The 27,420-nt window shown below is 40.6% G+C and overlaps 1 protein-coding gene across 1 annotated transcript in view; it reads left to right on the top strand.

Annotated features, from left to right (window-relative positions):
- Positions 1-27,420, top strand: part of LRP1B (LDL receptor related protein 1B) — a 744,151-nt gene that overhangs the window by 351,126 nt on the left and 365,605 nt on the right. The window contains exons 4-5 of the mRNA XM_063341107.1: positions 25,429-25,548; positions 26,900-27,028. Of these exons, the coding sequence (XP_063197177.1) occupies positions 25,429-25,548; positions 26,900-27,028 (249 nt within the window). The remainder of the gene's footprint in view (positions 1-25,428; positions 25,549-26,899; positions 27,029-27,420) is intronic.

Here is a 27,420-nt window from a genome sequence, read left to right on the forward strand (position 1 = left end):
AGCCAATAAAATGTGGAGGGTTGCAGATACACATTTCTTATTCTCAAGGTGTAGTTCTCTTTGTTCTGAAGAGCAGACCATTGTCAATAAAAAATGTTTGATGGGAGATTTTCATTAGGAAACTCTGAATTTGAAATATTCAGGTCAGGAAGAGCACACTGTGATAGTCAGCATTTGGTTTGAACTTCTGAACGTTGGAAGGGTTTTTGGAGGTACTGCTTGAAAGAAAGTAAATCTCTGATCCTGTATGGTCTCTCAATTTATTAAAACCCTGAATGAACTAATAAAGGCACTTCAGAGAGTATTGTACATTGTAAAAAGTCAGTAAAAATAACACCGTTCCCTTAAAAGTTCTCCATACGAATTTTTGGAAATAGTTTTGGATGTAGTTGTATTTTTCTGATAGTTAAGCCTGGTAGGCAGCCGGGGTTGGCAGAACAATAGGATTTCTTACAGGTTGACACGTTGCTGGATTTTGCTGGTATAACTTTAATTGGGAGTCTTGTTAGTAGTCCTTACATCAGAGTCTAATCCCAGTTTTGCTCTCATTTGTATTGAAATAAAGATCTGGTTTTGCCTTTAAAAGATGAAGTCTGAATTTGGGCACAGCTCTGCGTGATACAGTGCCTCATTCTCACAAGGAAATTGACTTTTCTTCCCGTTTTTGTCCTTACTCCAAGGAGCCAATATTATTATAATGATTAGCAATTTGTTTAAATAGATTAGAGTGAATCCTAGAGGCCAACCAAGGTCTCCTCCCTTATCAACCGAGTGGGTCAGAATAGCCCAGTAACAAAGGGTAGCAGGGATGTGACTCTTCACAGTCCCAGTTTCCACGCCTGTGTAGCTATCATGCAACTCGCTACGCTTGTTAGAGACAAGAAGAGCTCTACAAAGAGAGAAGAACTGTAGGAATATTTGCCTCTGCACTAAAAATGGTGGGAGCCCAAACCTTTCCTGTCCTTTACCTATCCTTCAGTAAACTGATGAAGGGGAAGTGGCAGTCTGCTCCTGTGTGCATTTTGGGACAGAGAGCAGCTGACAACATCACATCCCCAGGTCCATAAAGCACATAAACTGCCCTCAGAGTGAGCAGACATAATTTTAATATCGTAGCACATCAGCGGAGTATGAAGATATATGCCTTTTCTCAATCAGTGGGATGTTTCTCCCTTCATCACTGCAGTGCTTGGGTCCCCTCAGAACAATCTGTGCATTTCATTTTTATACCAACCATGCCAAAAACAAAGAACTTGATTATCTCTAATTATAATCAACTTTAACATCAGAGTCAAGAGGATATGTATGAATCATACTTCAATCTTAGGTTATGAAATTATTATTTTTTTGCAAAAGGTAGCCATTATTAACTTCACTAAACTTAAATCAGTGTAGGAAAAAAAAAAAACAAACTTGCTAAGTTTGGCATTTTTAATAAAATGTTCCCATTACCTCCAAAAAAGAACTTTGTACTGGGGGGGGGGGGGGGTTCAATGAGGATCACAGTTGTGTTTTATTAATACAGCAAATTGTGTTTGAAGGAAAGCTAGAATTTCTGTTTGTTCAGTATTTTCTTCAAGCTTCTTCTTAAAATGTAGATTTTCCTTGGTTGTGCTAAAAGCTATTAAAAAAATTGTATTTTCCTCCCATAAAAAGAGTAGGGGGTGGGATTACACAACTCCTTTCTTATTAATGATTCAGGGTTGCTTTTTTCCCCGTGTTTTATAGTAATGGTCGTGTATGTGAAATGAATCCGAAGCATTATAGTAAAACCGTGGAAATATTTCTTATACCAATAGCTAACACCCTGCAGCTCATCTGCGTCCTGTGGCTGAATCACCTACTGCAGAGACAAGCAGAGCAAATGGAAGTGAAATGAAATACAAAATAAACGAAGCTATTCACTACAGTTGACAATATGACCTAAAATTAGCATCGCTTCTAGGTACCACAACAACCTTTATGTCATCTGAATAATAATGATAATTATTTTCTGTGTGAATATTCCATAGGATTTTATTTTTTTAGCGATAGCCACGTATGATTCCCCAAAATCTGAACCAGGTCTGGAGCCTCAGCTGGTCTAAGAAGTGTACAAGTCAGTGCAGCAACATACGGTCCTTGTACTGAAAAACCTGTTTGCAGGAGATGCTGCAATAAAGTCTCGTCATAGGGTTGAGACATTAAAAAATGTTTCTAAGCTGGCTTCAGGTTAGCTCACTAATGTGCTGGTATCCGTGTGCCTGGGCCAGAGGAAGGTCTCAGAAGCTGTGACCTGCCACAGCCACGTTTTCCTGGGCAGGTTTTGGTGTTGCGATGAGCTGCCGGGCTGTGCTCAGCCGGAGGATGGGTATTAGAGATGGGTATTGCCTGTGCTGCAATCCGTCAGCTTCCGGGGAATTTTCAGCAGGATTTGTTCCAGTCTGCTTTCACTCTCCCCCGTGTTCCAGTCTGTGTGCGAATGGTTTGGGGGAAGGCAGGCAGCTGGCGAGAAAACATTTCTACACCGCTCATCCAAAGACATACGTGCGTAAGGACACGTTGAAATAGTTCTACGTATTGTTCACCTGTAAAATATACATACGGTGAAAGCCTGTGCGTGAGTAGGTGTGCTAACATCTGTTTATTACACGCTTCACGTGAAGCTATGTGGGAAATGGTTATATTTTTGCTTCTTTTATTAAATTATATTTTTGGTTGGAATATTTGCATTCTTTGCCTTGTAAATCTCTTTGTTATGGAATAGCAGTGTGGTGTACAACACTGGTCTCTTGCTCTTTGATTTCCAGGTTCCTTTTTTTTTGGTCAAAAGCACTGTTTAGTAGGTATATTCCACATACCCTTAATAATAAGATTTTTCGAGCAAGCCCTGTGCATAACTGCGTGTACTTCAAAGTATTCTCCAAACCAAAAAACTTCATGTAAAATAGGAAGCAGAACATCAAATAGGAAAAGGAATACATGAAATAGATCTGCAAATTGTAGTAGCACTGTAGATATGGCTTATATACTCAGGCGGCTCTTGCTGCAACTTGTGACATCTTTCATAGAAGTGTCACCTTTAGGAGGCTATTTTTGGCGATGATGTTTCAGCATGGGATTTTAAGGGTAAGAGTGGGTATTGGATATATTCTCAAGAGATCACCTTCACATTCCCTCAAATATTTCTAGGCGTATTAAAACAGTGAGCAGTATATATTGCTGAATAGCTATGCACGCTTGTTTTATACTTTCTCATAAAACCAGATTCAGTAAAAACTTCACCAATATTATGGTATATTTTTCGACAGTATTCAAAACCACTACTTCCTTTGGATAAACAGCAGTTAGTACAAGTCTTAAATATGCATGTAGGAAAATATTCAGGCTCTATAACATTTGTCACTTGCAGAGCAGCCAAAGCAACAGAGATGCACAGCCTGAGCTAGAAAAATGTTAATGTAAACCTTTATACCCAGAGAGTGTGGAATTAGACACCTTTCACTTTCTTTAGCCATGAATAGGCAGAAGAGGAGACATTTATGAAACTTAACCGACTCTTAGTTTTTCTTCTTTTTTTCAAAGGGTATGAAATTGGGCTATGTTTTAGGAACCTGCAGGTTCCCGAGGACTTGCTGGGTAAGGGAGCTCTGCAAGCTCTGCCGGCAAAGGCTTTGACATTTTCATGGCTTGTAGAGAAGTCAGTCATTACAGAAAGGCTGCTAAATTATGGAAGCAGATTTTATCTTCCAGTTCTTTGCCACTCACTATTGCTTCCTATAAACTCGGAGGACATTTGAGGGAAAAGCATGGGTGCAGTCGGTTGGCTGAGTGGCTCCCCGAGTTACTTACAGCCCTTCATTTCTAGGCTGTTCACGGATTCCCTCTGTTGGCCTGCACCCTTTTTGGCCGGGCCAGCGGGTAGGCTGGTCTCCAGCTCACTTCCCAGCCAGTTCTAGGGGGCTGCAGAGAAAAGAAACCTTCTTTTGCCTTCCCTCCTGCCGAACCCGTTTTGAGGATTCCTTACAGAGCTCCGCAGTGCTCTCTGTGCACAGCCTCCAGTCATGGAGCAGATGAAAAAAGGCGGAGAGACAGAAAGAATTTTTAAAAAGGGGAGGCAAATGCTGTGACTTTCTGCTTTGCTGCCGCCTTGGTGTGTTCCCTGTCAGAATTTGACTTAGTAAATAAGTCTTTGAATCTATATTTAGAATGGGAAGTATTTTAGCAAGAAATAAGACTCAGCACAACCAAATCTATTTAAATGCAGCATAATTGAAATGTCAGCGTAGTCATGAAATGCCTCAAGGTGTTTCTTCGGTGAAGGCTGGGTATGACACAAAATAGATGTCTGAATACTGTGGTACAGAATAAAGCCTTTGTGTACTCCTCAAATCTAATCTCGCCCTCACCTTACCGAATGTGTGAAAGTGCTTGGCTGAAGCCTGACTGCTGCTACGGTCCCTGCTCTTCCCTTCTTTCAGGGAATCTTGAGAGTTGAGAGAAGGTTTTGATCTTGGAGGAGAGAGAAGTTCTCCAGCTCTCCGTGCTCGCAAGTGGGGAGCCTTTCCTGCGGGGACGCCCGGCATTAGCTTGGAGCTCCCGCCCCGCGTGGCACAACAGATCTCAGATCTCCTACCTTCGCAGGGAGTGCTGGCGAGCACGTTTCGCCTGGGAAATGTATTGGGAATCTTGTTTTTCCTCAAAGTGATGGTTGACTCTTCGTTCAACTGCTAATGGAGTGGCTTCAAAGAAGACAGCACTGTTTTTCACAAGGTGCAGTCCTCCACTTCTGGGAAGAGCCAGTAGTCCGCTAAGAACGGACAGTAGAAAGTACCATTAAAGCATCTTTTCATCTTTCATATTTTTGAAAATTAAGCAGTTACCATGTATTACTCTTTTCTTAGGAAAGTTCTCTGCTTGGTGACCCGTAACACGCCCCCTGAAGCATGCTGCCCTGTTGGCCTTTCAGTGGAAATAAAACCTTTGTGATAAACGGGAGTCACAAGCAGAAGTGTTGCCCTTCCTGCTCTCCCCCAGTCCCCCGGCTGGTGCTGCTGGCCGTGGTCACAGGGCTTGTTGTGGTTCTAATTATACAATTACACAATTTCATTTGTATGTCTGTCCTAGCCAGCACTCCGGCTCTAGATTTCAGTCTGCCTGTGCAACACATCTTTTTTGTAGCAGTTGATAGGCAGAGAAGATTAATCCATCCAACTCTTGCTTTATAAGGCAATAGAGGGTTTTTTTGAAGAGGTGAAGTTCAGCTAGACCTTTATAAGCAAACTGTGATTTCAGAAGGAAAATGAACTTGACAACTGTTTTAACAACCTGGGTGTTTATGTATGTCTTTGGTTAATGCCTAAAGCCAATATTTGTTAAGTCTGATTGATAAAAATGCGTGCCTTTCATCAAGGTCAAATTAATTTGTGGAAATTTGCTTTTGCTTACCATGCTGCTCTTGCACAGAATCCCTGACAGACTTTGCTAAAACTATGCAGGCGTTTTCTCATTTAAATTATGATTATCTCCACTGTGAACTTCCCAGTGCACACTGCCTCATTTGAATGTGTCTTTTTTAAAGGATGCCTCAGATTGGATTCCAATTCAGTCAGGTGATGAATTACCCGACTTGACCTAATTCATTAATTTTAATGGTATTTGAAGTCTTTATTTTATTCTGAGCTCCTCTGATAGACCCATCTTATAGACATCTTTATAATAATATCCATTTATCAGCTACTTAAAGGACATAACTTAAACTGGTTGTGACTCCTGGGATGCAGGCTGTCTACTGGTTTGGGTCGTTTTCTGGCTTAGGTTTTCGACGTAGGTTGCGGGTTCCATCAGGCAAATGTAAGGCTGACTTTGCGTTAGATAGTGAGGCTTGGAAAGGAGTTCTGAAACTGTATCTGTTAAATATGGATGGAGGTATTTATGTATATTCAAATGTTCATATAATGAAACTGTGTTTAAACTGCTGTTTTCACACAGAGCAACTACACCATATGTTGTACCACAGTTCTTAAGTTACACTATTTAGCGTAGTACAGGACTAAGTAAATGGCATAATTTTGTAACGGAGCTCATTAGCTTTATTGTATACAGAGATGGTGGATTTTTTTCTGATATTTTAGGTGTTATTACAAATATGAAAGCCATGCTATGCAATAATGAAGTTAAATCCGGAAAGGAAAAACCAACCAAACAACCCTCTGTTGCTGTCTTCTTCGTGCAGATTCATCTCCTGATCTACTGTACTCCCCTGATGTTTGTGTCTGTTATCAGTTTGGTTCCTATCACGTGTTTCTGAAAACGGTGCATGCCCGGATTATAGGATACAACTTTTGTGGGTTTTATATAACTAACTGTGGGGAAAAAACAGAAAGAAAGAACAGGTTCAGGGAAGGGAGACAACAAGACAAAGTTGAAAAAATAAGTTAACACCAGAACTGGAGTAAGAAACCTTTTTGATGCCATCCAGAGAATGCATTTTCTCTTACTAAAAGAAAGACGCGTACAACGAATAGTAATGCTACACCAAAGAAATCATCAAAGCTGCTTATGAACTGAAGCTTAACCACTGAAGGCTGCTTTAGCGAAGGAGTTGCCTTCTCCTTCGGAGTTTGGTGAGAGTTAGGGAGAGATGTGTGGAAGGACTGTGAAAGAACTGCTGGCGGAGGTGGCAGTTACTGCCTCCTCATCGCTCTGGAATGTTGCTGTCGCTTACATACAGAAAAGGTGTGATTAAGTTCACGAAAACGCTGTGCATTTGCAATGCTTCAGATGATGGCAGGATGGAACCACCTGGTGGTGGCCTGCCCTGGGGGGAGGTGGTGTCCAGAGCTGCTGGAGGGAGGCTGGCAGCAGGTACGGCTGGAGGTAAGGAGGGTCACTCACAATAGTCACTAAAGCATGAAATGGAAAAATACATTATAGACTTAACGTATACTAAATAGCTACTAATAACTGTGCTAAAAGGTACAGTTATAGTCAGATAACAGGGAGGAGCTTGCAGTAATGAATCACCTGCTCTGACTTGCCCTATAACCTCATGAACAGAAACAAGAAATTAAAAGTGCTGCAAAATAATACATTTTTGTCTTCTGAAACCTCTCTTTTAAATGCGATAGTAGAATTATTTTTCACGGTTGTGTAAGTATTGTATATTACTTTTTTAGTTGGAGAGACTGTGTCTGTTAGAAGAAGCGGTTGGAAAGTTTCTTGTCCTTCTGTTTCTAGTGTCCTTTGTTCTGTCTGCTGGGCTGGGGACAGGTAAACAGTTTGGGAGAAGTAGAAAATGGTGCTTTTTGGAGAACTCTTCAGCATGTTCAGAAAGCAGAACTTTTGGTAGTGTGCTGGTGGAAGAGACAATGAGGAATGGGCATCAAAATTAAAAACTTGGGAGAGATCAAAAAGAGGGCAAGAGTTGCTTACTGCAAGAGTAAGACCCAGAAACTTGGAAAGAAAAGAAAAAACCTCTCCTAGACAGGAATGTCAGAATTTATTCAACCCCAACGCCATTGAAAATTGATGTGTCTGCAAAATAACGCTGAATAAACGGACACTTCTTTCAGCAGACCTTATTTTTTGTTTAGAGATGGTAGCTAAATTAATCACTTAAATTCAGATTTAGATACACACATCAAATGTTTTCCTGCGATACGCTGAACTGCTATAGCTCCCATCGAGGCAATTCCTTCTAGCAGCTGGAGTTAAAAAAATGCTCAGTGCTTCTGAAATTCAACCAGTTAATTTACGAAATAGATTAAATGAAGGATTTACTTAGAAAAGAATAATTGTTTTCCTAACAAAATTTCAAACCCCTCAGGACTGTAAGTTTTGGGTTGTATCTTGCTCGGCAACTAACAGATCGTTGCTGAAAACAAGTAATAGCTGGCTCTGCGTTAGAAGTTGTATTTATAAGTTTTTAGACTCCATCTCCAATCCTGGCCTGAAAACATGGTCTGTCTATTGAAACACATACAGAAGAAAAGAGGTCCAGGTAATGTTCTCAAAGATCAATATAGAAATATAATATATAATACATAACGTGTAACATGTTATATATGTGATATATAATAATTGTCATATAATATTGTATTATCATGCTGTATAATGTAAATGTATAAGTATAACGAAGCTATCATAAATCAGTTACAGGGATGTCTTCATCAGCTGCAATGGGTAAATTAAGGGAAATTTGATGCTCAGCCAAAAGAAAGTCAGAGGAAAAGAATCCGTGAGCTATAAAAGTGCAGCAGGAAACTTGAGTTCAAAGAGCAGGGTTGAAGCTCAAACTGCTTTAGAGTTGATCTACTCAGAAGCAGTATTACAGAGTTACGTATCCTAGATAATAAACATCACTTTAGCCAAAGAAATTTGTGTGTGTTTTGGGAGGCTTTGCCAAGAAAGAAGGAAAGCAGAGAAATGCTGCTTTGCTGTTGCCGTAAAGCATCCCTGTCGGTTACCTGGCAGCAATGACAGACCGAACAGCTCTAAGACTTTCTGCATAGTATCAAAAAAAAACCAACAAAAAACCAAACACAAAAAAGAATTATTATATCCTGGTTGTTAGAAAAAGCGAAGGTGAACTGTAAACACATATCTAGTTGCTGCTGAAAATGCTTTCCCAATTTAAGTTTCAATTTCTGTTTTCTTCATGAAAAATTAAGTTATACGGCAAGTATTTTAAATCACTCCCTCTTTAATTGCCTTTTTATTTTCACGGTAATCTTCTATTCAGATGTTCTACTCTACAGATTGTACTGAAATTCATGTACTTAATGGCGTTTATTAAAAGTCACTAAATAAATATAGGACTTTATTTTATTTTATTTTTTTCTTCGCTACTTCAGTCTCATCTTTCAGTATACCACTTTTCCATTAGGCTTGGTAACAGGGAATAGCAAGAAGGTAATTAAGAGCCATTAAGAGCCACCAAGTTTGTTTCACTGGTGTTTTATAAATACATTTGTGCACGTCTCTTCACAGCAGTGCTATCACCAATATGGAAACAGTATAATTTTTCAGGCACAAGTCCGGTAGTAATAATACAAATATACTGTGGGCAAGATGTTTGTATCCTGTTTTTATTTCAATATGACTTTTCAAGGGGAAAAAAAAAAAAAAAAGTGATTCCATAACTGTGAATTTCTTGTAATTGCTGTTCAAACTCCTAACATGATTGAATTTTCTAGAAATTATGGGAGTGCTTATCTCTGTGGAGAAAAAGTCTCTTTGAAGTCTGAGCATCCTCTAAGAAGTTCTGCTACTAAGTCAAGCAAAAAGGACACCTAATCCCAACTAAAGATGTTCCACAGCTGTAAGAGGCTTCCTGCCCTCACAGAGCTCTTCCACTAAAAGATTTTTGTTCCTCTTGGCAGTGATAAAAGCTGCTCTAGGTTTCTTTCACGGCACAACTCGTGAACATACCGACAAGCAAACATGGTTCAGCAGAAAGGTTTGCTTCTTGTTCTTTGATCTGGGGAAGACTACAGAAAATAAATTGGTAATGAGACATTTTGTCCAATTTCAAAACCGTGTTTGATGACTCCATATTATCGTATTACTCGAAATTAACCGTATTACTCCTTATGAAAGTCTTCAAATGACAGGCAAAATTTACAGCATGCTTGAAACAGTCTCCTGCAAGAAGCATTTAGAGAGAAGTAAATGAATCTAGTCTTCATTTTCCCAAATGATAAAGTGCTTATCTTCTGATGTGTAACTTCTGATTGATAGTAGCAGACAGGAGAACCCTGTAACTTAGGGCTTCAGAAAATACTGTTAACTATATAGTGTACAGTATTTATTCTGTATTTCATTATGGAATATAATTAGAATGTATACATAATTAACAGTATTTTAACAATAACTTGACATTACTAATTTGTTACAAATAGTTAGAACTATTAAGTGTAACTTTTACTTATATACAATATAGAGATAAGTGTCGCGATAATGCTAATGTTATACTGTTATAATGAATAATTTTATTTCTGAGTAATCTAATCCTGCAAAAATCCGTTCTTGTGATGCAAAAAAAATAGCTACAAATATAAACTAAGGCGATGCATTTATTTATTAACTTCCTAATTTGGATGTAGGTGGCGCTGCTTGCTGAGTCCTCCGTAGCTGGAGCCTAATAGCTCTTTAATGAGAAAATAGTCAGGTTCTCTGCCAAACTTGGAGTGAGCCAAAAGCAACTAGAGTTACATCCATCTCCTGTGTTTCTACTTGAAGTTGTGAAAAGCTTCACTGAGAGATACTAGAATTTTGCTATACTTTGTGGAGAGAATATATCAAAATAGAGTTTGAGAGAGGCAGCGATCCCCAGCAAACCTGCCGCAATATCCATTGTCTTCAGCCAAGCGCTTGGCGCAGTTGGACTCTTCTCTAAAAAAATCAGAAGCTTTAGAAAAAGAAATGGGAGAAAAAAGAAACAGATGCTTTTTTTCTTCCCTTCCCCCCCGCCCCCCCCCCAGAAGCCAGGGAAGAGCCAGGTTAACTTCTAATGTGCCGGAACGTAGTAGCCAAATGTTGCAATAACACATGAAGCCCTTGTGTAAATACCATAGCAATTCCTTATTTATTCTCAGTAGCTAGAAATAGGGCTGATCTTTATGGTACAGTTTAACCTCTAAAGCATATCAGCCGAGTCGCTCATTTTCGGTCTTATCCTTTGCAGCTGTGCCTCTAATCATTGCAGGCTCTGGCGTGCTGAAATTGGCATTGAGAATTTTTACATCGTGTTCTATTAACTTCTTTATCAGCCTTTTTTGCTTATGCCCTGGAGAATGAAGCTAAAGGGGCAGGATACGAGGATGACAGTTATTTACACTGTCCCCACTAATAAAACGTGGCAGTGACATCTCCTGTGAAAAACTGCATTTTTATTTTCCTGTACATGCAAAGGTCGGTACAGCTACACAACAATATAACTCTTACCTAAGCGTAAAAGCTGCACGTGGCTGAAAAGCTTCATCACTGGAGTATGCTACTCACCAGATATTTGATTTATAGGATGCACTAAGGGAAGGGTTTCATTGGGGGCTCTAGAGGCTTGAAGTGCTTTGAAACAAAGCACTGAAACAACAGCCGGGGAACTCGCACTGAAAAATAACAAATGTTGTTGTCCTATGGAAAATATTCAGTAAAAATTAAGCTTTCCTATGTATTATTTGTGCCTGTGTCAGTAGCATGTGTGGGCATTAACGACGCAGAGTTTTGCGCCGTGGAGGTGCTGCGCTGGGTAGGTCTCTGACTTACAACTAAATGAAGCAATGAATGAAAAGCAATTCTTGTGCCTCTGTTGCTTTCAAACTCGGCACCACTGAATCAATTACACATTGCCAAAGGCTAAAGTCTCGTTAGCTGGGTGAAATATAAGAAAAGCAATGAGGAAAGATGAGTCATGGTAAAATGGCAGCAAATGTTACCGCACTTTACAGCGTTGTGGCTGATTTCATGTTTTCAGCTGGTGCTCTAAGTATGTTTAGGTCTTCCAGAAAAGTTACCACTAAACAATCCAAGCTGGATGCAAGGTGAGATGACAACAAATCACCAGACATACAATTGTGCATTTTCTCCCAGCCATCAGGAGAACAAGTTTGAATCACGGTGATTTTCTAGGCTTCGGGTTCCGTGGGTTCATATTTTCTGGCTTCTCTGAACATCTGCGTTTACGCACGCTAACATACACCTAGGAGACAAGACTCAGATTTGTAACACTCCGATAAGGAGCTGCTAAGAAAACCACTTGCAAGAGCATTTTGAGAATTGGCAATTGTCTTCGCAGACACTGGCAGCAATATACAACTCTTAAGTGGAATTTGTCATGAATTGTGCACCTCCAATGGGGCAAACACACTCCAGAAGCCAACTTGCCATCCAGCCCTGCTTGCTGCAGAGAAAGATTTAAACGTTCAGCCTCTTTAACTGGCAGACACTGTAAATGCTGCTTGTGAAAAAATGCACTACTTATTCTAGCCCCTGCCACAGTTCAGAAGTATGTCTGTCTCCCAGGAAAGAAAATAAATTAACAATTGAATAAGAATTTTGTTTCTCCAGTATAATTTTTCCTTGCTACTAGTTTTTAATTCTCTTCTAGCTTGAAGTCCTTTCTCTTATCCGTCACTGGGTTTAGTTGTGCACGTAAAAAAAGTCCAGTTTCTGAATCGCGGGTTTGGTTCTCTGGGATTCGTTGTTATTCAATCCCTTTATGTAATTGATTCTAAGTCCTTGGCTGAGTTTCCAGGAAGGCGCTGCCTCATGAGCCTGAGGTTTCTGCTCGGCAATTTTTTGAGGATTTTATCTGTCAAGTGAAGTTGTATTCATGAAGAGAAGCAATTTCTGAGGTACTACTTCCATGAAGAGGCATGAAATTGGACGTTGGAAAAAGCTATTATAGGTGCCTTTTATGATTTCAAAATGATTTAATTATGTTTTTCCACATAACTGAGAACTGAGCAAAGTAAATAAAGATGCTAGGGTTTTTTTTTTTTACTGGTATCGGGAAAAGAAAAGTAATAATCTTTTGGCCTCTCTGGAATGTTTTAAAACTCACACACCTTTCCCAGCTCTATTGCACCATTATATCTCCAGCTCTAGTTGAGACAACAGAAAAAAAACGGAGGCTGAACTTGTCATTTCTTCCTGCAAGCTGTCATTCCAGAAGAGGACCAAGACGTCTTGGTGCGCCACGTAAGGGGAGCATGGCATTGAACTGCCAGGCTGTATCTGCTTGAGGCACAAAGGAGATTATCAACAGAACTGACTGGGCGATCGGACTGGAGACTTGACATACATCAAGATATGAAAATACACAATTTCCTTGCTTTACATTGTCAGATGGCCCAGGGCTTTCTACGCATGACAGCTCCTACACTCCACAGAGCACTTGTGGCCATGCACAATACTCCCCAACGTTATTAAAGCTTGTGTGAAATGCCCTTTGGGTCCTGCTTTGCTCATGTAAGAGTCAGTCTGGCAACACTGCCATCCCGTTTTCTTGCAGTAGTGGATTAAAGTGCCAACTAACGGCCCTCTGCTCCTTGCATGCACCTTCTCCTGAATTGGGGACTCTTAGGGAGAGGCAGCCCTTGTGAATTCCGTCATTTCACAGCACTCTGTGTTCTGTGTAACAGTCTCACTGATTGTATTTTTAATAGAGGCTTGATATTTTAAAATATGTAAATTCTGATTCATAATACTGTGAAAGACTAAGCAGCAATTTACTGTGAAGACAGAATAGAGATGTAGGAGACGGGAGCAGAATATCTCCTCTTATCCAGATGGATTTAGAGCATGACAGAACGTGAACTGGACGTATGTTTGCGATACCTGAGCCCAGAGCTCTTGGGCTCCGCTGTTCAAAGGCATGTCTGCGCAGAATAACCTGGGATATTATCAATTCTGACCAGCGGTATTTTCTGCATTTCTGAATTATCTTTGAAAAACAACTCTGCTGAGGTTTTTTTCTAACCTATGCTGCTGACTTGCACAGCGTCTAATTTCCACAAAGTTTATTTGCTAATGAAGCTTGGTCACTTTGAAGCAAGTATACTGTAGTTAGATAATTGGAAAAGTAATTCTTCTTAAAATGTATTGCTTAATGGATATTTAATCTTTTTTTCTTAAGCTGAGTACCCAGCGGAACAAGCAAACTGAGTGCCCCCCAGCCCAAATGTATAACTGCGTCTTCAAGACACATCACTGCTATCCATATAGATTATGCTTTTGTAAATTGTGTCCCAGTAAAATAATATATGTACTAGTCTACTGCTGTCTGCCTGCATCGCACCACAGGTGATAGGAAAGTGATCAGCGATGGCTGAAAGGCTAAAAAGATGCCAAGGAGTATCAGGCAATTAACTTTGCCTGATCTAGGGGGAATCGATAGGCATTTGTGAAATTTGTTTTTTCTATGATGTGGGCAAAGGTGAGCCAGTCGAAACCTAAGAAGATTCATGTGACTTATGTTGACCTCGTATGTGGCTCTCAAGTTGTAGAAAACGTCAAAAATGTAACTTTCTTTGAACTTGTTGAATAGCTGAAATGTTAATGTCTGTAGAGATGAATCATAGAATCACGGAATGGTTAGAGTTGGAAGGGACCTTAAAGATCATCTAGTTCCACCCCCTGCCCTGGGCAGGGACACCTCCCACTAGACCAGGTTGCTCCAAGCCCCATCCAGCCTGGCCTTGAACACCTCCAGGGATGGGGCAGCCACAGCTTCTCTGGGCAACCTGTTGATGCTGTAAAGTCCAAGTCTAGCAGCCATGAGGACTGAAAGAAACACTTTCTGTTTATTTAATTATATAAAGATAGCAGCACTGAAAATTACAGTATTAAGAATTTCAGTGGAAGCATTTTGTTACAAGCAAATTGACTGAGGTTGGTTAACTGACAGCCCTTGTGATGACCTGGGCCTGTGGCTGTAGCACATAGTATCAGTGGCTATTGAAGTGCAGGAGAGGGATTCCTGCTTTGTAGTGTCTTTCCTTGGTCGCTGGATCTATATCAGTCTTGGGCCAGTTCAAGTGCGGCTCTTTACACCACACCGCAGGGGTCACTTGGGTCTGAGACATGTGGAGGTGATGCTGTGTAGCTGCTGCTTTGGGTTCACGAAGCAGGGAGAAAGGTTACTGATGTAGAGGGCATCCCATAATTTTGTTGTAATTAAAACATCAGTTAAAAACCTTCATAGTCATATTCTGGTCTATTTTATGATAAAACTCTGGTTGGTGTAAAATGGCAACGGACATTACTTTGGCAACAATGGTGTCAGTCATGAGTCTTTATTGATGAGATGTTAGAAAGTTTTAGTTTAGAGCCTTAATAAAAAGATTTTCATTCTTTTCCATGGGTTCTCAATAAATAATATTTCAAAACATAAATATTTCCCTTAAGTCAATAGGAAACTCTTATCTGTATTTCTTTCTGGACTATAAAAAGTGTTAAGATACGTAGTATGACTGGTCCTGAAGTACATTTCAACAAAGGAGATGTTTCTTAATTCTTATGTTATATGATGCTGTACAACAAATTCATATGAACTTTGTATGGCTTAATGTAGGTGGACATTGGAGACGTAATTGGTTTTGAACGAGGAGATCTGCGTGAGGAAGTCAGATGTTTCAGTCATCTGCAAGGGCCTGTTTTAAGAGAGACAGTGAACAGTGACGGTGACATACTGTGTGCTGGTTTCCCATTAAATAGAGCTGGAAAACATGTATAAAACTACAGTGACAGTCACACTTCTTCCACGTAGAAGTCCTTGTTATCCAGTGGCTCGATGTGCTAAGTGGAATCGTGTACAGGAGTGGGCATCGCGGGTGAACTGACACTAATTATGGAGTGCGTAACTATTACAACAGAACACTGTGGGGCTTCAATTATTAATTAATGTTTCCAGAGCACTCTGGGACTCACTCAGCAGTTTTCAGCTGGAGGTTGTTGTATTAAAAAACTGCTTAAAATTATTACTTCTGAGATGACTTCTTAAAATGTATTCAGTAAATGTTTGAAATTACTGACCTGTAGGTATGTTTACACATGTGTATATTTTTTTACAAACAAGCCAAAAGTATAAAGCATTATTAAAAAATGAATGCTGCAAAGATTCAAGAGGAGTGTGTTTGAGCATAATAAAAACCATCATCAGCAGAATGTGAAATAAGGCTCAGTATTTAAATATGAGAGTGAACAAGGTCATTGAAATACTTGACGGTCAAAGTAAGTGATATTTAAGAGGCTGAAGTGGAAGATGTTGTTTCATCAGAGGGAAAGCTTATGTATTACCTCTTCTAAAGAAGTCTCTGGAACTTAATTTGGTTGACTTCACACCAAAGTACAAGGAAGCTTCGTACAGCCCACTGTGATGTCCAGACCTTCCAATTGCTTTTGGTTTTAAAAAATAACCAATGCAAGGGCTCTATGAGTATGCCGTATGGGTCCTGCCAGTGTGTTGTTTCTGCTCCAAAATTTCATAGCTATTTTTCATATCCGAAGGTTAACCGTGCAGAGTCTTACAACAGCACTTGTACTATAGCAGAGAACAGCATCATGTGGGAGTTTACATTTGTGTGCCTGTCAATTAGGGAATTTCAATCCCTTTTATCCTTCATTTGCTGAATATAGTACGCATTTCCTATTCCCTAGTGTCTGACTTTGCTTTTCGCTGAATTAAGATACAAGAGCTGGCTCTATTTATTGCCTAAGTAGGTAGCTGACTAGTGCAAAAGTCTCAAAGGTGACATGCTGTACGCTTGGCCTGAAGACATGGAGATTTACTGTGCAAGGATGAACAGCCTCCTGTGTCCTGCCTGCTCTGGGCAGCTCTCGCTGCTGGAGGGGAGTTGGGGGTTAGAAGAGACATGGAAGAGGGAGGTGATAGCAGCTTCCACAGGGAGCAATACTGCCCAAGCTGCCTTCCCACCACCGTCTTGCCTGCAGGAGAAGGGAGAGGAAGAGAAAGCTCTTCCCCAGCTCCCCCTCTTGACCTTGTTCTCCTCCCATTGCCACCTGCCCTCTGCAGAGAGTATTTAATTGTGCCCCTTCCCTGTTGTAGGCTTCAGGCTGCTGCAGGATGAAGGGGTGGTAGCAGGTCTTTGCAAGGAAGGGACAGCCTGTAGGGTCCACAGATTCCCCGAGGTTGGCAGGGACCTCTGAAGACCATCTAGCTGATGAACTCTCTGCTTAGAGCAGGGTCACCTAGATAAGTTGCCCAGCACCATGCCCAGTCAGGTTTTAAATCTTTCCGAGGATGGAGGCCCATAACCTCGCTGGGCAACCTGTTCCTGTGTTCAGCCATCCTCACAGTGAAAAAGTGTTTTCTTATGTTCAGATGGAAATCCTAGAAAGATTTTTTTTGGTGGGAGGGGAATAGGGTTCATACCTTTAGAATTTGACTAATTAAGGACAAGTCTTAGGAAAGAGGCAGCCCAGGAGAGGGGTCCTGCCCCGTCAGGGACAGACTCCTCAACTGTATTTAGATTTCCAGAGCTCCCCTTGAGAGGTTTCCTAACATCCTTTACCTCTCCAAAATGTTAGTGAACCTTTTCCACACCAGAGCCTGCTCTGACCCTGCCACCAAGTTCCATTTTTCTCTCTAAGCATTCCTCAGGCACTGAAACGCAATTTACTTATAAGGCTGAGAAATGATGAGCTAACTCTGTAAATGCATTTTATATGACGAGGTCCGGACTCCTAAGCAGCCCAGGTGGTCTGCTCTTGTTGACTGCCGGTCAAAAAAACCTCTGTATTTTATCCTGTCTGCCAGTCGTTATCACCGTTCACACACTTTATTAGTCACTACTTTCACTTCTGGATTATTAATGAACATGTTCACTATTGTGAGGCTTCGTATCTCATTAGACACGGTTTAACAGTGATTCTCTGTAACTCAGTGAACCTGCTTCAGTATGTATTCAGTACTGTGAAAATACCTAAAACTAGAAACTGGTTTGTATAAACTTAAGTAAACAAGTGTGTTCTTCTCGTTTGAGGGATGTCTGTTTTTTAGATCTATGTCTTTTATCCAGATTAGTAACCGGATAAACGACTCTCTTCTCTTCAGTCATGAAATCACTTACCCAGTTTAAATTTTCCCATGTGAACTTCTCTTTAGTTTATGCTCGCGCTTGTGTGCGGCAGCCAAGGTATAACTAAAACAGCAAAAGGTCAGAATAATGAGCCATTTCCACCGGTGAAGCTAATATTTTACTACATGCCTACTACCTGCTGATCTCATCTTTTCAAGTGTTTTGTGATGCTATGGTTGAAGAACACCACATAAAACAAATTGTTTTGAAGCTCAGCCAAATACTGTAGGTCAAGATTTAGGCAGGAAGACATTTCAATAGTACATCCTTGAAAAATAAATTTATCCAGGAACATGGTAGGGAGATACTGTTAGGTAGTATTTTGGAGATGGATATACTGAGATCTGAAAAGGAGCGGTGACTGGCTTGGATTTGGAAGATGTGATTTGCTTATTTAAGCTTTGTTCTTCCTGCAACATTCCTTCTTCTTTCTGACTTCATTATGTTAGAAATGACAAATGAAAAGGATTTTTTACCTGTCTTTTTTAAGATACCTTGTTAATCACAATCAGCCTGAACTTACTCAGCAAGACGTGCCCATTTTCACTGAAGAGTAATCACAGTAAGACACTTCTGGCTTTGAGCAGACTGACAAGTGCATTAAACAAGATGTGTAATTTTCTTGTGATCATAAAACAGACAAATACATTTTAGTGTCTATTTAAAATAATATATTAACTTGTTCAGCAGCTGATTGCCAACAAATAGACAGTGATGTGTAGAAAGATCCAATAGAGGGTTGAGATACATCAGGTAGAATTTATGAAGTGCAATCTGTGTGCCACCATGCTCAGCAGTGCTTATCTTGAGCAGACACCGTCCCTATCTCAAGTAAAACTTTCTGCATCACTTGATGTTATGGACCAAAGGTTTCCCAGTGTGGAGGCACCTGCTGATGGGAGTGAGCTCAGATACGGTATAGTTAAGATGGCTTTTTCTTATAAATGAGAACTAATATGACAAAAGCTCGTGCTCAGCTTTTACATGACAGCTTTGTCCTTATAGCACTGACTTAGGAGGTGGGACCCAGGATAACCCAGGTGTGCCTTCAGCCTCAGGGGTGTTCACACCTCACACCCCATCAGCCATTCCCCCATAGGATGCACCAGTCACTACAGCTTGTGCAATATAAGGTGTTCTTGTCTTGAATCCGTACTGTTAGGAAAAAGGGAGTTTTGTGGGCTCAGAGAATGAACACTAGAGTATGACTCTCTTGCCTGATGATTATAGTAATGGCAAAGGGTGGAAATACAGCAATATGTTAATATGTTTTCTCCAGTAACTATTTAATGGAAGAAAATTCGGGAGCAGCCTGGTACCCAGGACAAAGCACCATTCTCAAGCATCATTTCTCTGCTGATGTCCTGGATATATTACTGTAACGCCCTGGCCTTAGGGAAAGATTTTGCACTCTGGAGTTTAAGCAAATGGAGTTACGTACCAGCAGACCAGGCTTAGATATCTAAGCACTGTGAAGGAAAAGGATTGCAGTTATACCCGGGACTTACAATTTGCTGTAACTTGCCATAGGCAGTGCAGGATGCAGGGTTTTCCAGTTGTCATTCTGGGTTATTGTTACCCAGTCTGTGCATTATATAGAAATCCCGTCCTGCCTAATGGATCCCTGGGGCCAGGCGGCTGGACCTGGCTTGCAGACCCCAACTGTAAATGTCTCCGTTTTTAATGCATCTAACTTTTAGATAATTCTTCTTTTATTTTAGCAACTAGGAAAAAAAACCCACAACTTTAATCCTGTGTTTTCCCAAGGCTCCTGACCGTGAGTCGGGAAGCAGCAGTGACCCGGCCGGTGCCCGGACGCAGAGGCTGCAGCTTGCCCTGCGCTGGCCATGGGAAACACAAAATAGGTGGAGGAAATGTTCACCTCAGCCCACATCTAAGGGCAAACAGAAATATTTTTTCCAGCCTAAGGTGTTGGTCCCTTTCTCTCCCCTCTATTTGTGTGTAATGGGGCACATCTGCCATATATTGCTATTTGTTTTTTTTTTTAATTTGGCTCCTTCTGCTTCTCTGCTGAACTTTGACTGAGGTCACCCCTAGTAGGAGTATGAGATTCTGAATCTGATCTCTGATTTCCATATCTCTTTTTCAGTGGAATATCTACCATAAGAGAGTTACAGGCCGAGGTGCGTGACAAAGATGATTACTTTCTAGGGTTTTTTTGTTTGTTTTTGTTTTTTATGGTACGGTAGTCAAAACTAATAAAATGACCAACAAATGTAAGATAAAAACTTGCTGCGTTATTTCAATCCAGCAACTGAGTTCTATCAATCAAGCTACCCTTTTCTGTCAGAGAAGCAAACCATAGAGCTTTATATTGCACATATAACATCAACAATAACAAGCAAACAAAAAACTTAGGGTAGATTACATTAAAGAGTCTAATCTGTAAAAGAACTGTACTTCAAAAACTCGGAAAATGAACTAGAAAAGAAAAATAAGGCTTACAGCATATGTGTGATAAGAGGAGTCTAGACATCACTGTATGAATATTGAATCACAAAAACGAATAACACTGATAACATCGAGTAAATTCATGAAGCACAAAGCTGCCAAAAAGAATACAAATATTTAAGAGAAATAAGAATATGTAAGGAGTACAATTAGAAGACTAATGCAGTAACAAGCTGCCCTAAGTTTTCCTTTGGGTATGTTCCAGAGACAAGGAAAAAAGGATTAATTTTAGTTCCATAATGTAAAATGATGTTTTAGCATAAGATAGTGCTTTGCTTGAGGAGTATAGTAATAGAAGGAACCTCCTGGGTCACAAACGCAGTTTCTGGTATTTCAGGGGCCTTTCCATATGCTGTCTTTCATGAATCTATCATGATCCATGTCAAAAGCATTTATGTATTTTCTGTCCCTGCTGTTCCCATTCAACAAGGAGTTCCAGAACCTGATTACGGTAATAGCTAAGAACCTTCTCATTTTCAGCCAGAATTTATTAATGGGCAATTTATACTCATTTGTACTTCTGCCAATAGCCCTTTAGCATAAATTGTCTCTTTCCCCACTGTTGATCCTCTGATATATTCATAGATAGCGGTCATAATTCCTCTTCGTTTTCGTCTCCTGGCACTAATCAACACAAAAAGTTGCAGTCTTCCCTCGGATTGCAGCTCTCCGTTCCCCTACTAATCCCTGAGGCCGTTCTCTGATCCTGCTCAAATCTGAGTTGATTCTCCAGGTGTCCATCGGGGTGACACAGCCACAGACAGCTGCACCCTGGACAAAAAGGACTCACGAACATCCTGGGCCTTGATATCAACACTTTCTCCATGGGAAATACTTATCCCAGCACTCTCTGTGATGCATTTCCCTTTTTCCCAGGCGCCGTTGCACTGGTAGCTCATAGTCATTCTCTGATGAGCTCTGACAAGGATCCTTTGTTGTTTCGAATCGTGAAATCCCGAACTGACAGCAGAAGCTCTGCTATTATTCCCTAAGCATATTATCTGGCACTTTGAACTATTAAACGTCAGCCAATTTCTTTTACTTCCTCCAGCTCTCTATCAATGATGATTATCAACGTTATCAGTAAATGTTAATTTACCGGGTACTGTAATGTTGTCTATACTCCCCAGCATATATTGTCATTGCAAAAAGAGCAGGGTTTATATATTATAAATGTACTTAGGAAGCATAATTGGGAACCCGCTACGGCCAAAAGGCCTTATCATCATCCAAGTGTCTCAAAAATAAAGGCTTCCAAATGCATTTTGCTGGGTGTAAATCTAGTCCTCTTTCATCCTTTCAGCAAGGGCAAAGCTAATCGAGGTATCTTCGTAAATCCACTCTGTTACTCGACAACCCCCAAGAGCCAAAAAAGTTTCCGGTATTAAGGAACTGCAAGCTGAACTGCTTCTCTTGTTAACAGAAACAGCCAAAACATTTACGTTTGAGAACCTGGTGTGAACCAGTTGTGAACCTCATGTCAGCTCAGGAGGAACTGACAAAAAGGACAGTCAGATCAATTGGTTAATCCCTTCATTAAAACACCATTCAAGAGATGATAGTCCCTGATATCCTTCATCTTGGATGAACTATGATAAGCAGTGTATTTCCTTGAACACAGGAGGAATAAATGAAGCCGGGATTCTATTAACTATGAAGTCCCGTGGGAGCAGTTTGTCCAAGAACCTTACGGCTCCCCTGAGTCGTTGTCAAAGGTATCTCCCTTTAGGGGAGATGAGATCAGCAGCGTCTTTGCCTGATTGACTGCTCTCCCATGGGACTAGATACCTGGGAGTTAGAGGAATATGAAAGTCGGGAAGCACACGATTGACGTGGGTGTCTTTGAGAAGGCAGGGTGGCTTTTGCGGTAGAGCTGGAGCACAACTTTAGAGAGGCTCGTTCGTGGGGATGCAGGGAGGAAAAAAAATGCTGCTCTTCATGTCTCCTGTGGAAGAAGGAAAACACTGAACAAAATGACCTAAGTCAGAGCTGGATGAATTGTCAGTTCTTCCTGGACTTGGAGAAAATAGATCATCCTAAAGGCACTGACAACTACTTCTGCTACGCGGTATTTCAGCACATCTCCCGCCTTGCTCTGCAGCTCCACGTCTTGAATTGTGGGTCTCCTTGCGAGCTATAAAGCTCTGTCCCTTTGCTTTCCCTCAGTGCAGCTTCTTCCTTTAAATCTTAGGGCAGAAATACCATGCTTTGACAAATTCTGAGGTTTCTGTAGCTGTGATAAAAGCGGAGAGCTCAGCGATGCTCATGCTTCACTGCCTATGTACTTTGTAAACCAATTCACGTTGAGAAAGGGAGACCAAAGGGTGCAGATTTTTACTCTGATCTGAAAGCAACGTAGGAAAGACAATAAATGAGGGTCCCTGGCTTTTATCTCTTTAAATTTCCTATCTGGAGCATTAAAAATACCAGTGTTCGCTGCTTCATGTTTTTTCTTTGCTCGCAAGAAGCCTGTTACAGATCTGACCAAACCATAAATGTATACACTGTCTTCCATAACTTGTCCTTCAATGCTTCAAACAGTTCCAGAGGCAAGTAGACTCCATTCTCTTCCAAAGGTTTTCCAGGATCAGTTATTTAAAATGAAGAAAACAAAAGAACTAGTAAGATAGAAGATACATCTGCTTAGCCTTGAAGTTGTTGTTGTATTTTGTGCTTTCCTGCTTGTGGCAGGTTTAGCAGATCAGCAACAGAGTAAAAATGTTCTGGGGCACGAAGGTGGCTCTCACCCAGGCAGTGAGAAAGCTCTTCACTGGACCTGCGAACGGGGGCAAATTACTGTTGTAATAATCTGATGGATAATTTGGAGGAGAGGATTGTTAGTTTGAAGTCGGAAACGTATGGCAGTCAACAGTGCTTCTTCAACGGATTTGTGGGACAGTCTGCTGTGTTTGAAGGATTCCCAGCTGGCCGCCTGGCCACCAGGCTCCCTCCAGGGAAGCTGGTAAAAGTCGTTGTAGTGTAAAACTTGAGGCAAGTGACAGGTTGCTTCTTTGCGTGGCCGCGTAAAATGAGAGATGAAATTTTGTTTTTCTCACATGGGCCAGTGGACATGTATTTTGAGGGGGGAAAATAAATAAATAAATAAATAAATGATCAATATTCACAAGAAAGTGAACGTAAGGACTTGCGTAAGAGAAGAAAGTATTAGTAGAATGCCTCCTCAGAGAAGCCCTTGCTCAAAGCGTAGCAGATGGAATGAGGACACCAACGAAGTTGTGAGAGACAGCGTGAAAAATAAAGAAGCGCAGAAAGAAGGAGGGTTGGGATGTGTGACAAGAAATGTTTTGGGGCAGAAATGGTCTATCCACAGCACTTCAGTTATGCTTACTGTAAGGACAACGCAACCGTTCTGTTGTTAAAACCCACCCACATGATACTGCAATGATTTAAAATCAGTGAAATGCAAGAGTTTTTTGTAAAAAATGTGAGCAGATAGACTGTTTTTATTAATTTATTAATTTTCCCTTAATGGATCTCACTTGCCAATTTATCGTTGCTGTTCTCCAGCAGCCTTCGCTGGCTGTGTGCGGGTCCCGCTGTTCAGGTTTAGGCTTCTGGCTGGCTGCATCCATTATGGAAAGAGGGCAAACAAGCCAAGTCCCGGTTGTGAGTCAAAGAGTCATCATGCGGTAAAAGCTCCTGGCTGTACAGCATCAGACAAATATTTGAGGAAGAAAATTATAGGTTTTAAAGGGTGTTTGATCCATGTTTGCTTAGAAACTGAAATGTATATGTTGATTTTGTTCAGATAGAAATGTTAAATAAACAGATACCACCTGATCAGCCTGGGTTCCAGCTCCACACCTCGGTGTGCAGCCCCGTTTTAGGGTACCTTTAGGGAAGTTTCCTGGTTTGCAGTCCGCGTGGGACTTGTTCTTGGAAAGGTGTGATGGATTCAAGGACTGGACTAGAGACAAAAACCAACGATGGAAGCTACGGCCAACAAATGTATTATCTTCATATTCACTAGGGCACAGAAGGCAGAGAAATAACCCGCAAACCACTTGGAAAATGGGCAGATTTAGAGAGTGGAGGGTTTATCAGGCTCTAGTCAGCCTGTGGATTGTGTGGATTACGGAATTCTAGGAAATGCCCTGTGGTAATTGTATGAAATCTCTCTTTTTTAGAATAGTTGCATTATAGTAAGTAGTAAGTTTGAGTGCCAGCCACATCCACTTTTCTCCCAAAATTGCAGCTCTATTTTGACACAGGCAGACATTCCAGAATGGAAGCTCCAGGGCTCAGACGCTGGTGCAGACTCCTCTTCACATTCATTTTCATTCTACTCCCAAGCAGAACCTGATGAATAATGATCAGACAGATTAAAACTGCCCACATATGAAAATACAGATTGCTCTTTTCTGTTAGGACATACCCCGTTACTTTCAGCCAGCCCTGTAACAGAACCTTTCTCTGTCCATTTGCAGGTTAGTTCCTGATCCACCTGCATATAGGCCTGAAAAACATCTTCAGATCAACCTTTAAGCTGTTTTCCTCAATCCCTTTCCTATCGTCCTGGAGGAAAAAATGCAGTTGCTCATTAATGTACTCTTTTTTCGATCAGCAAAATTATCGATACATGTCATACGTCTTAGGGCTGAGAAGTGTTTGACTTTTTTTTTTGGGTTTGTTTTCATGCTGTTTCAGTGTGGAAATCATTGCAGTCTATATTTCTGCAGTATTTCCTCTGGTTGTTAGCATCGTGCCTTGTGCTGATGGTATATATTTAAGCAATAGATCCGATGAAGGACTTCACCAGTAATGACATGTATAATGTCCACTGTTTATCCAACATTACGTGTCCAACGTTAAATTATTGAACCAGAATGTGTTCCCATTGATTGCCGTGAAGGTGATACGTGTATCAGTAAATCACAACAAGCTTTAAAAAGATAGAAAATCAATTGATATGAGGAATAGGGTAGACATAGATGTTTAAACCTATCTCATAACCTTGGCTGTTTTTTGTAACTATAATATAACTGTGTGAGCTTTGGTGTTTCGGGGTTTTTTTCCAAATCATTGCTTTGACTGCAAATGACTGATGTGCAAAAAATGGATGTCTAAGCAGAGCAACAGTACACCTCGGTAATAAACTTGTGAGCAACTTTTGATAGCAATAAAATGCTGATTTCTATTTATTAACTTGCTGAAATGCAATTTCCAAAGCAAGCATTTTGCAATGTATTATGTGTCATAAGTATATTTCCAGAAACAGCTAACGTAAATGGTGGTGGTGTTTCCTTCCTGAGACGCTCACTTAGATATATAAATATAAAAGTTTCTAAAGTTTGCAATTTAGGAATAATAAACATATCTAGTAATGTTTTACTCTAATTAATATTATTTCCAGAATTGCTGCCCAAATGCCAACAGATGAGTTGCCAATACAGATGTGCCATTACCAGGAACGGCACCAGGTGTTACTGTGGAGATGGGTATGAAACAAGCAGTGATGGAAGAAGCTGCGCAGGTAAACAAGACCTCGGCTGTAACATTAGCACCCGGGTATCCTCATGGTTCCCTGACGGCTGTGCGGGGCAGAGGGCTGGGGTTGGGATGATGAGCACAGCCGCTTCCTCGCCCATCTTCAAAGATGTTCCTCAGGAAGGAGCGTGGGCTTGGGGGGCAGGCAATGGGGAGAGAGTGCCCCCCCAAAACGAGAGTCAGGGTCTCCTCTTCGGTGCTTCCGTGCCCCAGTTATTCTGTAGTTACTGGGAGGAAAACATCCTCAGCCAGACTGGAGGAGGTGGGGAGCGTTTCCCCGGGCTGAGACAAGCTTACAGCTCATTTGTGCGAGCCGCTCTCCAGCCCTCACTGCCAGGAGACCCTGGAAAACTCGTAGCATTTCGCCTCACGCCCATAAAGTCACACCTAGATTAGAATTTGATAAATGAACACTCCCGGATCATACAACTTAGCTGGGAATGTTATTTCGGCATAATTAATTGTAGACTGAAATTGGTGTTCTTTTCCATTTTTGAAATATATGACTTCTTAATTCTCTGTCCAGGTATTTGTTTCTTGTTTTATTTTTTCTCTTTTTATAAGCAGATTGGAGTTCTGTTGCCTTATGTATGTGCTCGCTACCAATCACGCCTCTCGCCAAGTAATAGTGCTAAGCCAGATTCTACATAAATATAATTTATTATAAGTTCTTTAGCTCTATGGTTGTCATGTTTTCTGATTGAAAATATATCTGAGGAAATAATTTCAACAGCAGTTTTTAAAAATGTCAATTTATTACTTAAACCCTCAACCGCTGTTAAATAGCATATCTTGATTTTATGGTATTATGCCTATATACCCTAGTTGAGAAAATTGTTCTTTATATTTATTAGAGAAATATATAGGTTTTGATGTATTGGATGATGGTTTAATGTAGAAGTTGTGGCAGTTCATTTAAGGAACTAGAAGACATTGCCAGCATAAATAGGTTGAGAAGGATAATCAGTTATTTCCTGTCTTGAAACACTGCTTCATTCATCAACCCTGATAACTAGCGGTCTCTAGTACTAACAAGAACCTAAATGTCTCCCCAACACGCTGTAGACATTGGATCCTACTTGAACAAATGAACGTTTCATCTTTCAAATTTAATAGCTGTTATACTTGAAAACTCCCGGCTTTCTGTTTGGTTACTGGAATAACTTCAACAGCCAACATCTGTAATAATGCCATGGCTTGAGAAGAGGAAAACATAAAGCATCATACCATAATGACTTAATGACTAAACTTCTTCTCGCAGAATTCTGATTTACTGTTGAATAAATTATTTTTTTTTTCCCTAATCCTTAAACAAGATCTCATTCATGTCCCTGTAGATTTGAATGAATGCGACATGTATGGAAGCTGTAGCCAGATGTGTATAAATACAGATGGATCATACACTTGCAGTTGTGTGGAGGGTTATGTACTTCAGCCTGATAACAAGTCCTGCAAGGCCAAAAATGGTAAGTTTTAATATCTTTTTACCGTAATGAAAATATTTTGTGTTTTGGTCATATCTAGAGGATAGATATGAAAAGATAGACGGAGATGAACGCCAGAGAGATTGCCTTTCCTTCACTGTGCTACAAAGAGCCACACAACAACCACAGAACAACTTTTCACATATTACAACAATACTCCAAGGGAAATATTAGAAGTTATTATATCGTTATTATTAATTAAAGTGAAATGCTCAATTCAGCCAAGATTAGAACAGTTCCCAGCTTCCCTGTTCATAAATAAATCAAAGATTTTCCTCACACAAACCAAACAGGCTGTTTACTCTGGGAAGACAACGGAGATAGTGGGAAGGCAGAGGAAATGATCGTGAGGTAATTGTAGCCAGAGGATAAAA

This window comes from Chroicocephalus ridibundus, chromosome 7 (genome assembly GCF_963924245.1).
Source record: "Chroicocephalus ridibundus chromosome 7, bChrRid1.1, whole genome shotgun sequence".
Taxonomy (NCBI): domain Eukaryota; kingdom Metazoa; phylum Chordata; class Aves; order Charadriiformes; family Laridae; genus Chroicocephalus; species Chroicocephalus ridibundus.